At 51.8% G+C, this 14295-nt stretch overlaps 1 protein-coding gene and 1 long non-coding RNA gene across 5 annotated transcripts; one reads left to right on the top strand and one right to left on the bottom strand.

Annotated features, from left to right (window-relative positions):
• Positions 1 to 358: 358 nt before the first annotated feature.
• POFUT4 (protein O-fucosyltransferase 4) lies at positions 359 to 11188 on the bottom strand. Of its 3 annotated transcripts, XR_012764239.1 has the most exons (5): positions 10511 to 11188; positions 8420 to 9045; positions 3141 to 3329; positions 1978 to 2298; positions 359 to 1444 (listed from the first exon to the last, which is right to left on the bottom strand). XR_012764239.1 is itself a non-coding variant. In XM_075422873.1 (4 exons), exons 1-3 carry the CDS (start codon positions 11174 to 11176, stop codon positions 3182 to 3184), a joined length of 1440 nt encoding a protein of 479 aa, XP_075278988.1. In that variant the 5' UTR covers positions 11177 to 11188; the 3' UTR covers positions 359 to 2298; positions 3141 to 3181. The 3 variants fall into 3 exon arrangements, 2 of the variants coding, with proteins under 2 accessions (XP_075278988.1, XP_009939882.2); XM_075422873.1 differs by having other exon boundaries at positions 359 to 2298; XM_009941580.2 differs by lacking the exons at positions 359 to 1444; positions 1978 to 2298 and having other exon boundaries at positions 2632 to 3329.
• A 464-nt stretch (positions 11189 to 11652) lies between these two features.
• LOC142361608 (uncharacterized) lies at positions 11653 to 14081 on the top strand. Of its 2 annotated transcripts, XR_012764238.1 has the most exons (3): positions 11668 to 11949; positions 12054 to 13603; positions 13993 to 14081. It is a non-coding gene; the product is annotated as an uncharacterized LOC142361608 (long non-coding RNA). The 2 variants fall into 2 exon arrangements; XR_012764237.1 differs by lacking the exon at positions 13993 to 14081 and having other exon boundaries at positions 11653 to 11949; positions 12054 to 12668.
• The last annotated feature ends 214 nt before the right edge of the window (positions 14082 to 14295 follow it).

Here is a 14295-nt window from a genome sequence, read left to right as displayed (position 1 = left end):
ACAAGCTACACAAGGAGAATTGTAATATCTTCCTGTAAGTTACTGCTGTCTGCATTAGAATCTCCTTTCTTTTTGGCATTCAGCCTGGGACTGGAGCATCGGCCTAAGAAATTCCCGAGCAGACAGAATAACGCCCCTGATGGTGTCTGCACACACCATGCAGAGATGCCTGAAGCAAGACACAAACTCCGGTTTCGAGGGAGAATGTGGAACTACAGAAGAGGTGTGTTACTCGACAGCCAAATCTCTCGATAGCCTGCATTTTGCACAGCTGACAGCACAGAGACACTAATGGATGGGACAGAAGCTCCGACTTGAGAAACCCAGCTCCCTCAACACACTGACGAGTGAACCCCGCACATGCTTCACTGCGAATCCTGGATGTACAACTATAAAGAACGTGTAAAATTCTAACTGCATTTACAACTGCTTTACTTGGATCGACATAGTTAAAGCTGAATCCTCGCCTGCGTTTCAGCTAGTCAAAACCAAAATGAACCACAGAGATTAAACTATTAGTATTAGACTTGGAAAGAATTGATATCACAACTGGAGTAAGAGGCAGTTATGATGCTACAGTAAATGCTACGCCACAATGAAATACAATGCTAACAATGCTGTAATAAATACACCCCTAAAATGGGATTGTTGTCTTAAACACCTCTTTAAGAGGTGAGAAATCACACCACGGATCCTTTGCTTTCTGGAGTAACTATGTAAAACCTCCAGACACTGACTAAAAACCAGTTAGGGGATGAGGCTAAGAAACCCGCTATATTGGGAGAAATTAGTCGAGTTGATATCTCTGCCTTTCTGCAGGGCTTGGATCCAGCTTTCGGGCAGATTCCAGTATATTCACCCAAGTTTATCCTGAATGCCCCAACGCTTCTCACAGGACTTCCTAATACCCTCACCTACCACAATTTATTCTCAGCTGTCTCACCCCAACCTCCTTGAACTCCAGTCTAATTGGAGATGCCTGAAAAGTTAAGGCACCCCTACTTCACCTTTAGTAGTGAAACTAACTGGTTTGCTAAGATCCCAGCGGGTTCAGACTTGCTCCTGTCTGCTGAGCTGTTGGGTTTGGACAGTATTAGCACTTCATGCACTTTCTTAGCACACCTGCATTCATGAGCACGACAGATACAGTTTCTTGTGAGGTGTCACCCCCCGCCCCAGCTCCAGTGGCTAGCTGACCTTATCCTGGGCGATCGCAATCCGATCAGCCGCGCTGCATTACTCCATCCACCTGACTAGTTCTGAGCTGCCAGCCCTAATCCCTAACTCCCAGATCTGCTCAAACCCAGCCCATGTCCACTGCAAATTACCTCATGGCTCCTTATTTGCTCAGAGACACCACAAAGTATCATGATCTGCTCTGATCCGTTCCAGGATCCCCAGAACCACCTCTAGCTGAGACACTTCAGCATTAGATGGGCGTTTTCTGCAGGAAAGAAGGCACAGAAGAGGGTATAAATTAAGATGCCAGCCATGTCAGAGCCCTGAACAAGCCCTGCAGTTCCGCTCTTCTCCGCCCTCCCTAATCTCTCTGCAGGGCCATGTATCTCTCGCTGCCAGCTCCGAGACACTGCATCATAAGAGAAGCGCAGTTTGTTAACGCCTGACCCAGGCTTTGGCTCAGCTGGTCGTATCGCTAAAAGGATTTTGTCTCTGATTAATTTCAGCCTCTCAGTAGAGGTCTCTGGGCAGAATGAAGGAACCTGCCACCCTGTACGTTTCCGATTAATACACCTTCTCAGAAGGTGCCTGGAGATCCATCAACAACCTTAATTAAATCCAACCAAACAGATGACAGCTAATCATTAAGGGAGTGGCTCTCTTGGGGCAATGGCTGCAGAGTGCGTATGCGAGGATGGTGAGGGAGGCAGATTGCTGCTTGTCTAACATCGCACGGCCTGCTTAAACAGTCATGTCCCTGATGGCTGTGTTTCAATCCAATTTCTCCTGCTCCCAGACCTTTAGGAGTTATTTGTTCTTCCACGCCAGTTAAAGCTACCCTCCACCAAGGTGGAAGAGGAGCATTTCTGCTGTGATTCTTCTCCAGCTGCTGCAGAACAAGGAAGATCCATCCACATGTCACCGCTGTTAGGAACTCCAGTCACAGAGCAGGATCACACTGTCTGAAGATGCGGTGGGGATACACAACCAGCTCGGTGCGCCTGATTCTGATCAACCGCTTCCACACAGCAAGACTGCAAGGTTTGTGTCCAGACTGCAGAGACCAGCGGAAAGGCACCATCCTTAGAATGTGCTTGTCCTTGCAGAAAGCTGCAGATACTCAAAAAGAACAAACCAAAGGCCTCTGAGTTGCTGGTATCAAGGAGATAACAAGAAGTCAAGATTATAGCTGGGATTTCAGCTTTGATGGAAACTTAAAAGAACCAAAGCGTACTAATTTTACTCTAGCTCTGCACAACACCAGGTAATACACTTTCTGGCATGAAATACTTTGTTGAAAGTTGTGAATGAAATTATTTAGTCTCTCTTCCCATCGTAGGTATCACCTGGAGAGTTAACAAAAGAGGAGAATGAGGCAGAGAGCAAGGGACCTGCCCATAGCTATTCCACTGCCCTGAAAAGTAGGAGTGTTTGAGGCACACTTACTGGGGGAGAAGAGACTTTATTGCTGCAATTTCATAAGGCACGATTGCTCTCCACAGACATTTGTCTTTTACAATGCCTTCACTGGAAAAGCTATTTATAAACAGCAGCTAAAAGTACACCTTAATGAGGAGAATAAGTGACTCATAAAATACCTATAAAAAATGATTAATGTTTTGGCGATTACAAAAATCCCTGAAATAACTTAGGGCGTCCGAGCAAGAGTCTGCAGAGGCGTTCCTCCGAAGTCATGTAAGCCACAAGGAAATGATACCAAATGGAAAAGGAGAGCACATTCCTCTCTTGCCCCCCACGCTGACACCTGCAAGTCAGGACTGGCTTCACACCACAGAGCCGCAATTCAAACCGAAGCAGCTGCTGCGATCTCTGCCTTTGAAATCCAGTCGTAACAGACACTGACTCACTTCACGCACCAGAAAAAATAGTCTCTGTGTGTGAGAGTTTTTCACCTGTTTCAAGGCAAAGATTTGGAGCGAGAGAAGACTTTGCAGTCTCACCTTCCAATGCAATTTTCAAATCAAGCTCTTACACAGATGGGTCAGTGTTGCCTCGTCCTCTTGCGAAAAATCTCATGCATATAGTCCCAAAATCTTCCCTGATGCGACTCGTTGCGATGAATCATAGCAGTGAGGGCCTCACCCTGATCAAGGCTCTGCCAATAATCCTGCAGCCACATCTCTTTCCAACTGAAACAAAAAAAGAGACACCACCATAAACCATTAAAAAACCAAACGAGTCTGCAGCTGTAATAGCACTGAAACCGCTTGTTTTCTTTCACCTAAGAGGAAAACAGGCCCAGAGACGGTCATGACAAAGCATGTCGTTACCGTGCCGTTGTGCTCCAAGTCATTTAAAGAAACTTGGTACGATCTCTACAGAAAACAGAAGCTCAGCTTTACAACATTCTAGAAGTATCAGCATGCAACTGTGGTGTTAACCAAAGAGACTAAACTATTAATTGTAGAGAAGAAAAACTTCTGTTAAAGCACAATCTAGCACAGAGTCCTCACATGATTTTGGGAGGAGCCTTCCATGGCCAGTATAACAGCCTAAGAATATTTCCCCCCCCAGAAAAAACCTTTAACGGTTAGAGAATGACAGCTACTCATTACAAACTCAGGTTACACATGGGAGAGACAAAAAAAAACCCCATTATATCCCTCAACCCTGACTCTGTTCCAATATTGATCTTCAGAGGACGTGGTCGACTATAGACTTTCTCTTTTTCAACGCGTACAGTCTCGCTCTTTTCAAAGCACAGACTACATCACTGCAGCTGTCAGCAATTCCCTTCCCATTCAGGGTCATGTGGACTACATCTCTCATTTGTATTATACCAAGGTATGGCAATAATTTATCGATCTCTTCTTCATTGTAACTGCCACCCAGCCACATAAGCCCATCACGAACTTTGGAAAGAAGGACCAGACGTGATGCCCTTTTTAATCTGTCCATATGAGTTACCCAATACTTGGTAACTTCTACACAGGGCTTTTTGCCTCTTCTCCCTCCTAACCACAGAAATAAGTAGAGTGCCTTCTGCGTTCGCTCTACACATAACACATTAAAGCGAGCCTGGCTGCACTGCCCAGCAGCAGATCTCACCCACTACTGCAGCAAGGCCAAAAGAAACGCACAACACGTCACCGTCGCTTTCTTTGTGGAGCAGCATACGACCTGCATGCCACGGGAACTGGCTTTCTGTGGCCAACAGCGTCGTCTGTGGCGGGACATCTCTGCAGTGCGCACCAACAGACACCTCAAAATAAACCTTCTAACACAGGTTACAATGGGAAGGATCATAGACAGAGGCTTACTTCTGCATTAAAAAAAATATGTGCCTGCTGAAAGGTTCCTTGGTAAAATGCCGCACTCGGACGTACTGTGAGCTCACTCTGCTTACCAGCCACATTCGTCAGCCTTTGTTCAAGGACTGCCAACAGGAGTTACTTGCTTTTCACAGCTCTGAAGCAGGGCATGCATTAGGAAAATGAGTATACTCGCATTAAGTACTAGACACACGACCAAGTGGCAGTAGGTAACAGAAGCAAGAAAATGTTTTCCAGCTGAACGTTATGGAAATAACACTGCAGGGAAGCCCAGTATCCAAGCGAAGACTTTTGTCAAAAACACTGAATAAGAACACTTTGGTATTTTCCTTTTTACATTGCTGTTATTGGTTTTTAAGAAAATCATTTCACTCTGACTCTGTAACTTGGAAACATTGTATCCCGGGATGAACGGGACTGCACAAATGTCCTGAAGCGACCAGTCACATCCACCTGGAACGTTCCTGCCATGAGATACCGATCTATCTTTCACCCTGGTGCAGTGCTGGATTCCATTGCAAGAGACACCTCACAGTGCACCGTGGCAAATCCGATGTGCTTTTAAGCTGGTTTTCCTCTTGTCACGAACAGTCACATGGAGCTAGCAAAACTAGGGCGGTTTCAAAATGTTCCTTTATCAAAGGCACACTGGCTTCTCTTTTCTCATGCTACCACAGATGAAAACTGTTTAGGTAACTGGAAAGGTACTGCCGCTCAGTCTTCTTACAGTTATCTACAAGGTAACTATTTATAGTTACGGAAAATGAATCCTCATCAGTGAAAGAAACCATGCGTTTCTCTTCACAAAGGTGAGAGTCCAAGAATAACTGGAGATTCCGCTTCCTACGAAACAGATATTCTGCTCATCGCGAGCACTGTAACTCACTAGTTTCTGTACAAAGCCGCCAAGAATTCAACAGATTATAGCTTGGGTGTGAAGCCCCAAAGTCCAAACACCAGTGAGGCTGCAAGCATCAGGGTTTAGGAACCACATCTCCACACTCAGAGCTGAAGGACAGCAGGTGAAGGTACAATAACGTGCTCCAGCTACGTGTACCTACACAGAGATTCTGATGTAACAATTCCGTCTGTTCAGCACCTTCATGAAGCCTCAAAACAAATTACGCCTGGGAATAAGGGCTACAGAGCATGCCGGTGTGCAGGGTAACCACACTGTAACTGGGTACTTGCTCTAAAAATACATAAAACTCCCACTGAATTTGTTGTTCTCTGGGTTCCAGAAGCTTTCAGAACCCAGAACCTCAGTGTATGCTTATAGCTAGACCTTGTATGCTACGTATATTCTATCACTTGTAACACCACCAGGCCTGCTTCGTTTTTCCACAATGTTTTCTAAAGTCACAAAACACGCAACTGACTGGCTCAGCAGCCAGCCAGCCAAACTGACCGTACTGCTGACATGACATTGCTGTCAAACCCTGACAAAATCCGAGCACATTTAGCTAACGCTTTGGTGGCAATTTTACGCTACTGTCACACCCTTTACAATTCTAGGTAATCAACACTGGCCCAGGCTGCCCAGAGAAGCTGTGGCTGCCCCCTCCCTGGCAGTGCTCAAGGCCAGGTTGGATGGAGCTCTGAGCACCCTGGGCTGGTGGAAGATGTCCCTGTTGATGGCAGGGGGGTTGGAACCAGATGATCTTCAAGGTCCCTTCCAACCCAAACCATTCTGTGATTCATTCCATTCTATGCTCCATTTCGGAGATAAAAACGGTGAAAGCTCAGACGCTTCCGAGATAGAAGCCACCATGTTTCACTGGAGATCCCCTCAGCTACGCCTCAGAAGGTGCAGATGCATATCACTCTAAAGGAGACAGCAGACAACGTGAAAGCTTCCCTGGTGCCATTTTTCCAGACGCATCTCGTCTTTAAACACGCGGAGAATAACACGCTACGGCTGAGTGAGACACGGAAACGCCCATGGGATGCAGCCGCAGCTGGGATTAACGGACCAGCTGTTCAAAACCCCTCACTGATGACCGCTGCACGGAATGACGGAGTACCTGAGTGCACAAGGGGCACCGGCACCCTGTGCCTTCAGAGGTCTTTCGCTGCTGCCATCTGCTGCTCAAGCAAAAGAAAAACCCATGAAAAAGCACAGAATACTCTTACGGAGTAGGGCGCTGCACGGCACGCTACAAGGGAAAAGCACGTTTTGCTACTGAGAAAAGGTATTACCATAAAAAAGCTCCAGTAAATGAATCAACAAAGAGAAAGCAAAGGATTACGGGCCACTTTTACCTACAAGCACAATTTTTCAATTAGTCAATATGAGAATGAATTGTATTGTGAAAAATGCTTTTCAATGGCAAACATTGCAAGTGTTGCGAAAGAGACATTTCCCAAAGAAATGACCTCAGGCTTATTTTCCTTTTTAAATCTCAGCTGGCCATTTCCGAAAGCATCCAAATGTAGGAAGAAGGAGTTCCCCACACTTATAAAGTTCTTCGCACTTCTTCATGGATGGGTGACCTAATGAAAACCCTTTTAGAGCTTCATATCCACATGGAACTTCGCTCTGGGTTACTGTACCTGAAATGATGGATTCTACATTTTCAGGACACTGTTTCTTCTAACATTTTAACACTCCTAAGCATTTGACTGATTCATCTCAGAAATTATCAACAAAGCTGTAAACTGGTATAAACTGGGAGAGAGTATATTGACAGCTTCCTCCCAGACAATCCATGAGAGCTTCCCGATACTTTCACAAAGTCATTCACTCAATGCTGCAGTGGGGCTGACATCAGAACGTCGAAATCTTTAGTGACAAGATAGCTATGAACGTGTCAGGAGGACGGGGCCAGACTCTTTTCAGTGGTGCCCAGTGACAGGACAAGGGGCAACGGGCACAAACTGAAGCAGAATAAGTTCCAGCTGAAGATGAGGAAGAACTTCTTCCCTCTGAGGGTGATGGAGCCCTGGCCCAGGCTGCCCAGAGGGGCTGTGGAGTCTCCTTCTCTGGAGATATCCAAACCCCACCTGGACGCGATCCTGTGCAGCCTGCTCTGGGTGACCCTGCTTCGGCAGGGGGTTGGACTGGGTGACCCACAGAGGTCCCTTCCAACCCCGACCATTCTGTGATTCTGTGATTCCTTCCAGCAACTGCAGCTTCGAACAGCGTCAGTGGAAAAACTCAGGGTTTGGGAACGCAAGCACCAGCTTGTTTCGCACCAACGCGTGTATAAATACTACGGGCTAAGCAGACTGTGCAGCCAAAACCCTGTTCTGCCTGTCAGAAGTGGTTGCCTGAGGGCTGGGGTGGTTCGTTCCCCGCTGGCAGGCTCCGGGGCAGCTGGTGCCAGAGATGGCTAACGCTGGGCCACGGGCCCGGGAGATTCCAAAAATCCCGGTCCACAACGCGGACAAGAAATCACGCAACCTATTCTCTGTCCTGCATGGCCGCTCTCCTGAATGAACGGGATGGCGTCCTTCAACACCAGCCTGCGTTTCGTCACGCAAACCAACAAAAAGTCTTGTGAAGCATCCTGGGTGAGCCTAGCTTCTGCTCTGAAGTTCACCAGGCCCGAGCCAGACAGCGGCAACCCCGTCCTTAACACAGCTCTCTGTGATGAGGTATAGAGCTTCTTCTATGCTCTACCATTGCCATAGGGAGAAACATCCCTCCTCCACAGAAAAAGAGGCGAGGCTGATCCATGTTGCCCAAGGTCACCGAGCGTTTTAACAGAGTATCATGGGGGTCTCGTGCTCCTCATTCCAACACGAACCGACACCGTCCTCCAAGGCTCTTCTCAGCCCCAGTGTGACGTGGCATTAGCAGAACCACCAAACCACCCACCAGATGTAACAGAAAGTGTAGCTTGAGACATACCAAGAGATCCTTTAAGTACGAAGAATCATTAAAAGTTACAGCTACTGTTTTCTGGACCCTTTTTCCCTCAGAAAGCACAGTATTGGTACGTTACCTGTCTCCTCCAGAGAGGTCTTCAACACTTCCAAACCCGGGGGTGGGCATAGGACATCCCATGTGCTTGAACTGAGCAATGCGAGGTCTGGGGGCTGGACTCTTCCCCCGAGACTTCTTGTGTTCCCGCTCCTCCTTGGAGCGGGCGTTCTCCCTGTCGCAGACGAAACACTCGAAACCGTTCAGGTAGTTGGGCAGGGTCATGTCATTCACACCCCACTCCCGCCTCTCCAAGCTCTCCAGCAAGAACCGGTTTGTGATTCCACCAACGTTTTTATACTCTAGATACTTCATGTACTCCTCTCCGTTCTTGTCCAGGAAATCAAGGTACTTCGCCAGCTCCTGGGGGCTGTCAAAGTCATCTATCAGAATGATGGAGCGGTTGTTGGGCATCCAGTCCCGCACAGCTGGGGAGCCTCGGTACACCGGGACGGCGCCCAGGTGCATCGGACGCCACAGCTTCTCCGTCATGTAGTCATCGCAGATGGCATTCTCCATGGCCAGGTGAAACTTGTACCTGGCAATGAACGTCATGAACTCAGCGTCTTCCGCTGTGGCTGTGGCAGTGTCTCTCAGTCGCTCGCTGGGGAGCTCACGGTTCTGCAGGCATTTCCCGTAGGAGTCAACCTGAAATCAATAACAACCGGCATCTTTACACAGGGATCTGTTTGCCCGGGGCTCGTAGCTCTCTTACAATTCCTAACCGCGATCGGTTCCCAGCTACCTTGGCTTAGCTCCACTTTCACCCCCAGTTCCTTCCCTCGTGACTTCTCCGGAAGCCCCAGTTCTAACGGCTTTCGGGGGAACCGAGGGCTCCGTTTCAGCAGCCGCACCAGCTATGCTAGAGACCCGGGCGTGGGAGGAGTGTGCAGAAGTGAAAGCATCACCCAAAAACGTATTTATTACCGGGTAAATCAGCAGCCGAGGGGTAAGGGAGGGCACTCAACTCTATGTTCATCTAAAAGCCATCCCTCTACTTCACAGAGACCCGGCACTTCTCCGAACACACAGTTCCTGCCAGTCTCCGCAGGCTGACAAAAATCTCCCGTTTGTCAGACTGAGAAAAAGCGATACAGGGAGCTAAAACAACACCGTCTAAACCCGAACGACAACCCGCTTCATCTGGAATCAGCTTCGTACTTTGACAACACGCCGCTATGTTTTAAAAATTATTTTGTCTTTGCCTCACTACTGAGTACGTGATGGACCCGCACGATAACTTCATCGCTACCAACACAAACAGCAGAACTAACTAGGAAAAAGATGTTTTGGATAAGGACTAAGAACACATGCTTTTTTTTTCCTTCTAGTCTACCATCATTCGGAACTTTGAAGAAATAAAAAAGCACTAAACTTTTTTTCTGCTTTAAAGAGACGGCCCCGTCTCAGTGGATGCAGCTCCCCTCTGCGGCAGCCCAAATGACGGCGGGAGCCACACGGCCCTGCCACCACACCGAGGATCAGCGGAGCCTCAAAACGCAGCAGCCTGCCTCTCCACCACGTGCCTGCGCTTCCCGGCGGGAGCAAGGCTTCCAACGGGACGGCCTTCCTCTGCGCTGATCCGAAGGGCTCCAGCAGCTTCCAGCACTCGGCCCGCGAGGCCAGGCTTACCAAGGCTCAGTCCGATGTGGGAGCGCTCCCCAGCCCGGCCATCTCCACGACCAGCAGCCACCTACGGGCACGGGGTGCAGGCCAGGCCAGGCTCTGGGGGGGGAACACAGCTTTTCTGTCCAGCTCAGAATCACAGAATCACAGCATGGTCGGGGTTGGAAGGGACCTCTGTGGGTCACCCAGCCCAACCCCCTGCCAAAGCAGGGTCACCCAGAGCAGGCTGCACAGGACCGCGTCCAGGCAGGTCTTGAATATCTCCAGAAAAGGAGACTCCACAACCTCCCTGGGCAGCCTGGGCCAGGGCTCCGTCACCCTCAGAGGAAAGAAGTTCTTCCTCGGGTTCAGCTGGAACTTCCTATAGTTGGGCGCTCGCAGTCGGCATGCATACAGCTCGCGTCTGGGCTAAAAACAAGGACAGACAGACCCCGTTACGAGGAGGAGGAGGAGGAGGCAGCGGCGGCAACCGCGCTTGCCGGCCTACCTGGATGTACTTCATGAGCTCCCGCACGTAGCGGTCGCGGTCAGAGGGGACGTCGCAGTGGGACTGGACGTAGAGCACCGGCGCGTAGCCCCGCCGCCGCCACGCGTCCTTCTGGGTCAGGGCGACGGGCGGGCGCCGCAGGTAGCCCGCGCCGGGCAGCCACTGGAGCGTGAGCGGGTAGTCGGACTCCCGGCGGAAGGTGGCCGTGTAGTTGAAGAGCCGGATGCCGGGCGGGTGGGAGAGGAGGTAGTTGTTCATGGGGGACTCCTCGTGGAAGAGGGCCCAGGTCTGGTGGGGCAGGCGGGGCAGCGGCGCCTCGTAGGCCCTGAAGTCGGTGCCGTAGAAAATGAGGGCCTTGGTGCGGCGGTGGCGGGCGGCCCGCCGGCTGCGCGTCGCCAGGCAGGAGCCCCGCGGGCAGTCGATGCGCTCCGTTTCCCCGGGGAAGTGCGGGAAGAGGCTCCCGCTCCACCACAGCAGGATGGGCAGCTCCTTGTTACCCCTCGCGTCGCCGTTACCGGGGCCGCGGTACGAGCCCGAGGAGGCCGCGAAAGCCGCGCCCGGGCCGGGGGGGGAGGCCTGCGCCCACCCCTCCGCCCCGCACGGCTCCTCCGCGGCCCCCGCCGCCCAGGCCAGCGCCAGCGTCGCCCACAGCCAAGCTGGGCCCATCCCCGCCGCCCCGGTGCAGGAAGCGGCCGCCGCGGCCCCGCCCGCACCGCCGCTCCGTCACGGGGCGCGCCGGGGGCAGAGCGGGAGACCGGGCCGGGGGGGAACCCGGCCGTGGGGGGATCGGGCCGCGGGGGAACTGGGCCGGGGGGGAACCCGGCTGCGGCGGAACCGGGCCGGGGGGAACCGGGCAGAGGGGGAACCGAGCCGCGGGGGGACCGGGCCGGGAGGGGAACCGGGTCTGTGGGGACCAGGCCGCGGGGGAACCGGGCCGCGGGGGGACCGGGTAGAGGGGGAAGCGGGCCGGGGAGGAACTGGGCAGAGGGGGAACCCGGCCGCGGGCCGGGGGGGGACCGGGTAGAGGGGGAACCCGGCCGCGCGGGGCCCGGCCGAGGGGGAAACGGGCCTGCGGGACTGGGTAGAGGGGGGGACCGGGTCGGTGGGGACTAGGCCGCGGGGGGGCTGGGCCGGGGGGGGAACCGGGCCGCGGAGCCGCCATTCCGCCACTCCTGCCCCGCCGTCCCCTCAGCGGCTCCGGCCGGGCAGGGGGGGGGGGGGGGGGTCACGGCCCAGGCCCCGGGGGTTCGGCGCCTGCCGCCGGTTTTCAGTCACCGCGGAGCTGTTCTCCTGCGCCGGGGTGGGAGGACGAACGGGTCTGGCGTTAAGCAGGGGGGAGCCGGTATCCGCGGCGGCGGGTTTGGCACCGTGGAGATCACCCAGCACGCTGGAACCGCCGCTGGCTTCGAGCTCATCCCCGAGGAGACACCGGGATACCGGTAACGGACAGTAACAGGGCGCTGCTCAGCTGGGACGCGGAGCAGCGGCTCTCTCCACGCAAGGGAGAGGTTGAAACATGGCTGTCCTCTTGCTTCCATCGCAGAGCCGAGAGCGAGAGGGCGTGGGCACGACCTCGAAGCCCAGCGCAGCGACGCGGGGCCAGGAGCCACGTCCGCACACTGCCATGAGCGCCCGCCAGCGGAGCCTGCTGCAGGCAGTGACCGCGGAGGAGGGACAGGGCCCGCCATTACCCCAGCGTCCCAGTTTCTGGACATAACGTAGGATCTGGAGGAGAGGCCTCTCGGCAGCACGCTGCCACACATAAAGCACTGCCAGGTAGTTGGCAGCAAGTGCTGTGAGGTTATCAGCAAACGGCACAACGCCGGTGTTGTAACATCAATGGCGTTACACCGCCCCTTCACCCCGAGCTGTGTTTTGCAATTAGCACTCCCACCCCTTCCCTGCTCTCCTACCTCTGACCTGGAGCTCCATTTCTCTGAACAATTCAGACCGGAGAAGCCTTGACGTTAACACTGGCACAAGGAAAGGGTGACACTTTCCAAAGGACCCAAAACACCCCAGCCAATCCGACTCGCGCCGTGTTAGAGAAACAGGAAAGCTCTTCGCAAAATGAAAGCTCAAAAGGGGCGGAAAGTTAAAAAACAATCATTTAAGCAAAGTAACACTAGTCTGATTAAACAGCATCTTTTGTCCGTTACCTCCTGTTGAATTTCTTGGCATCATTCCCTGTGAGTAACAATTAAAAACCAAAAAAGACTGGACTCAGTCAGCAGAAGATGGGATTGGAAAGGATCAACCAGCTAGACTTCAGCCCTTCCCCCTTCCTCCCTCCCTCCCGCAAAATACAGGGTTTGGAAAAAAATAAGCAGTGTTTATTTACTAACAATGACATAAAATACATCTTAATATATTTTTTTATTTCTTTACAAATTAAAAGATGCATTGGAAAAAACAAGTGAAGGAAAGGAAAGGTTCGTTCATGATTTCATTTCCAACCCCCACCCCCTCGATTACGAATATTAGAGATTAGTTGTGGAAGTCTGGGGTTGCTGTGCCTTATGTTCCTGGGAAGTTTTTTTCCTCTCCAGTTAAAAATCCTCTGGCTTGTTTGGTTGGAGGCAGTTGGCGGAGTAAAAAGTCAGCCGCATTCGTACAAAAACGCTGAAGGTTCTGTCAGCCACATCTTGAAACAGTTTCTCCATCGCAGTTGTCATACGCCCCCTTTCTGTGTAGCGATGGGGGGGAGGGAAGACAAACTAGCAGCATTAGAAGAAAAAAATGGGTTTATATACATGCTACAGGGTACGGAACTAAAACCATAGCCAGGTATTTTTCTGACCTTAACAAGGACTTTCCTCTGAACCGTCGAGCCCAGACAATATGTGCTCTAACCCAGCCACATTCTTCCTTCCACTTTCAGCGCTACTGGTGGCTTAAACTCCCGGGCACTGTCAGAACACTTGTTCAGCGTTCAAGCCAAAACACACACGCCTCCTTTCAGAGGGAATAAACGAAGCCCTTAGGATTCAGGATTCGATTTACAGCTCGCTCCCTCTTCGCGGGAGTCTCCCCATCCGCCCTCACAGAATGGAGCAGCAGAGTGGCCAGAGCGGATGGCGTAATCCGTCTGAGGTATTTCAGTTTCACAAACAGGCTTACAAAAAGGTTTTGTGCAAGCTGATCAGTGGGTAGAATGGGGGAGGGCAGACACAGCCAGTGATGGAACTCTTCGCTGTGGCCCAGGGGCTTTCAAGAACCGAAACCAGGTACTTGCGATACCTATGACAGCACAGCCTAACTCTTCGCTTTTGTATCCCCGTTCCTTGTGTGCCAGGGTACAAAGCAGTCTCAAATTTGCATCAGTGTAACTCAAATTCCTGCGTGTTTGCTATAATTCACAATAATATGGCTGAAAATGGCCATTCCTTAACATCCAGTTCCCACACAGCCCTGCATCGCCTGGTTAGAAGTATTTTCTGCTTAAGGTTAAGAGGCTTTTGTCCCCACCACCATCTGGACAGACAGGTCGGCTCTGCAGGAGAGGCCACGGAACATGGAGCGAGCCGTGCGATGAGAGGGAAAGGAGTTGCCATGCACGCGAACAGCAAGCGCCATCTCTACCCCTGCGTCGTTCAGAAGCGCTGACGTTGCTCACTGCACTGTTCCTTCACTCTGTCACAGATCTGCACAGCAACTTAAAGTACAGGGAAGACTGTGGACAGAAACGTGCCCTGCTGCCTCCGGGCTCGCCACTCATTTCCTTTTTGGCGGGTTTCTGGTTCAGGCAGCCAGGCGATACGTCTGCGCTCTGCGACATTGGGTTC

The sequence above is a fragment of the Opisthocomus hoazin genome, chromosome 6 (genome assembly GCF_030867145.1).
Source record: "Opisthocomus hoazin isolate bOpiHoa1 chromosome 6, bOpiHoa1.hap1, whole genome shotgun sequence".
Taxonomy (NCBI): Eukaryota; Metazoa; Chordata; class Aves; order Opisthocomiformes; family Opisthocomidae; genus Opisthocomus; species Opisthocomus hoazin.
The sequence above is the reverse complement of the archived record's forward strand: the minus strand, read 5'-3'. Positions and strand labels throughout refer to the sequence as shown.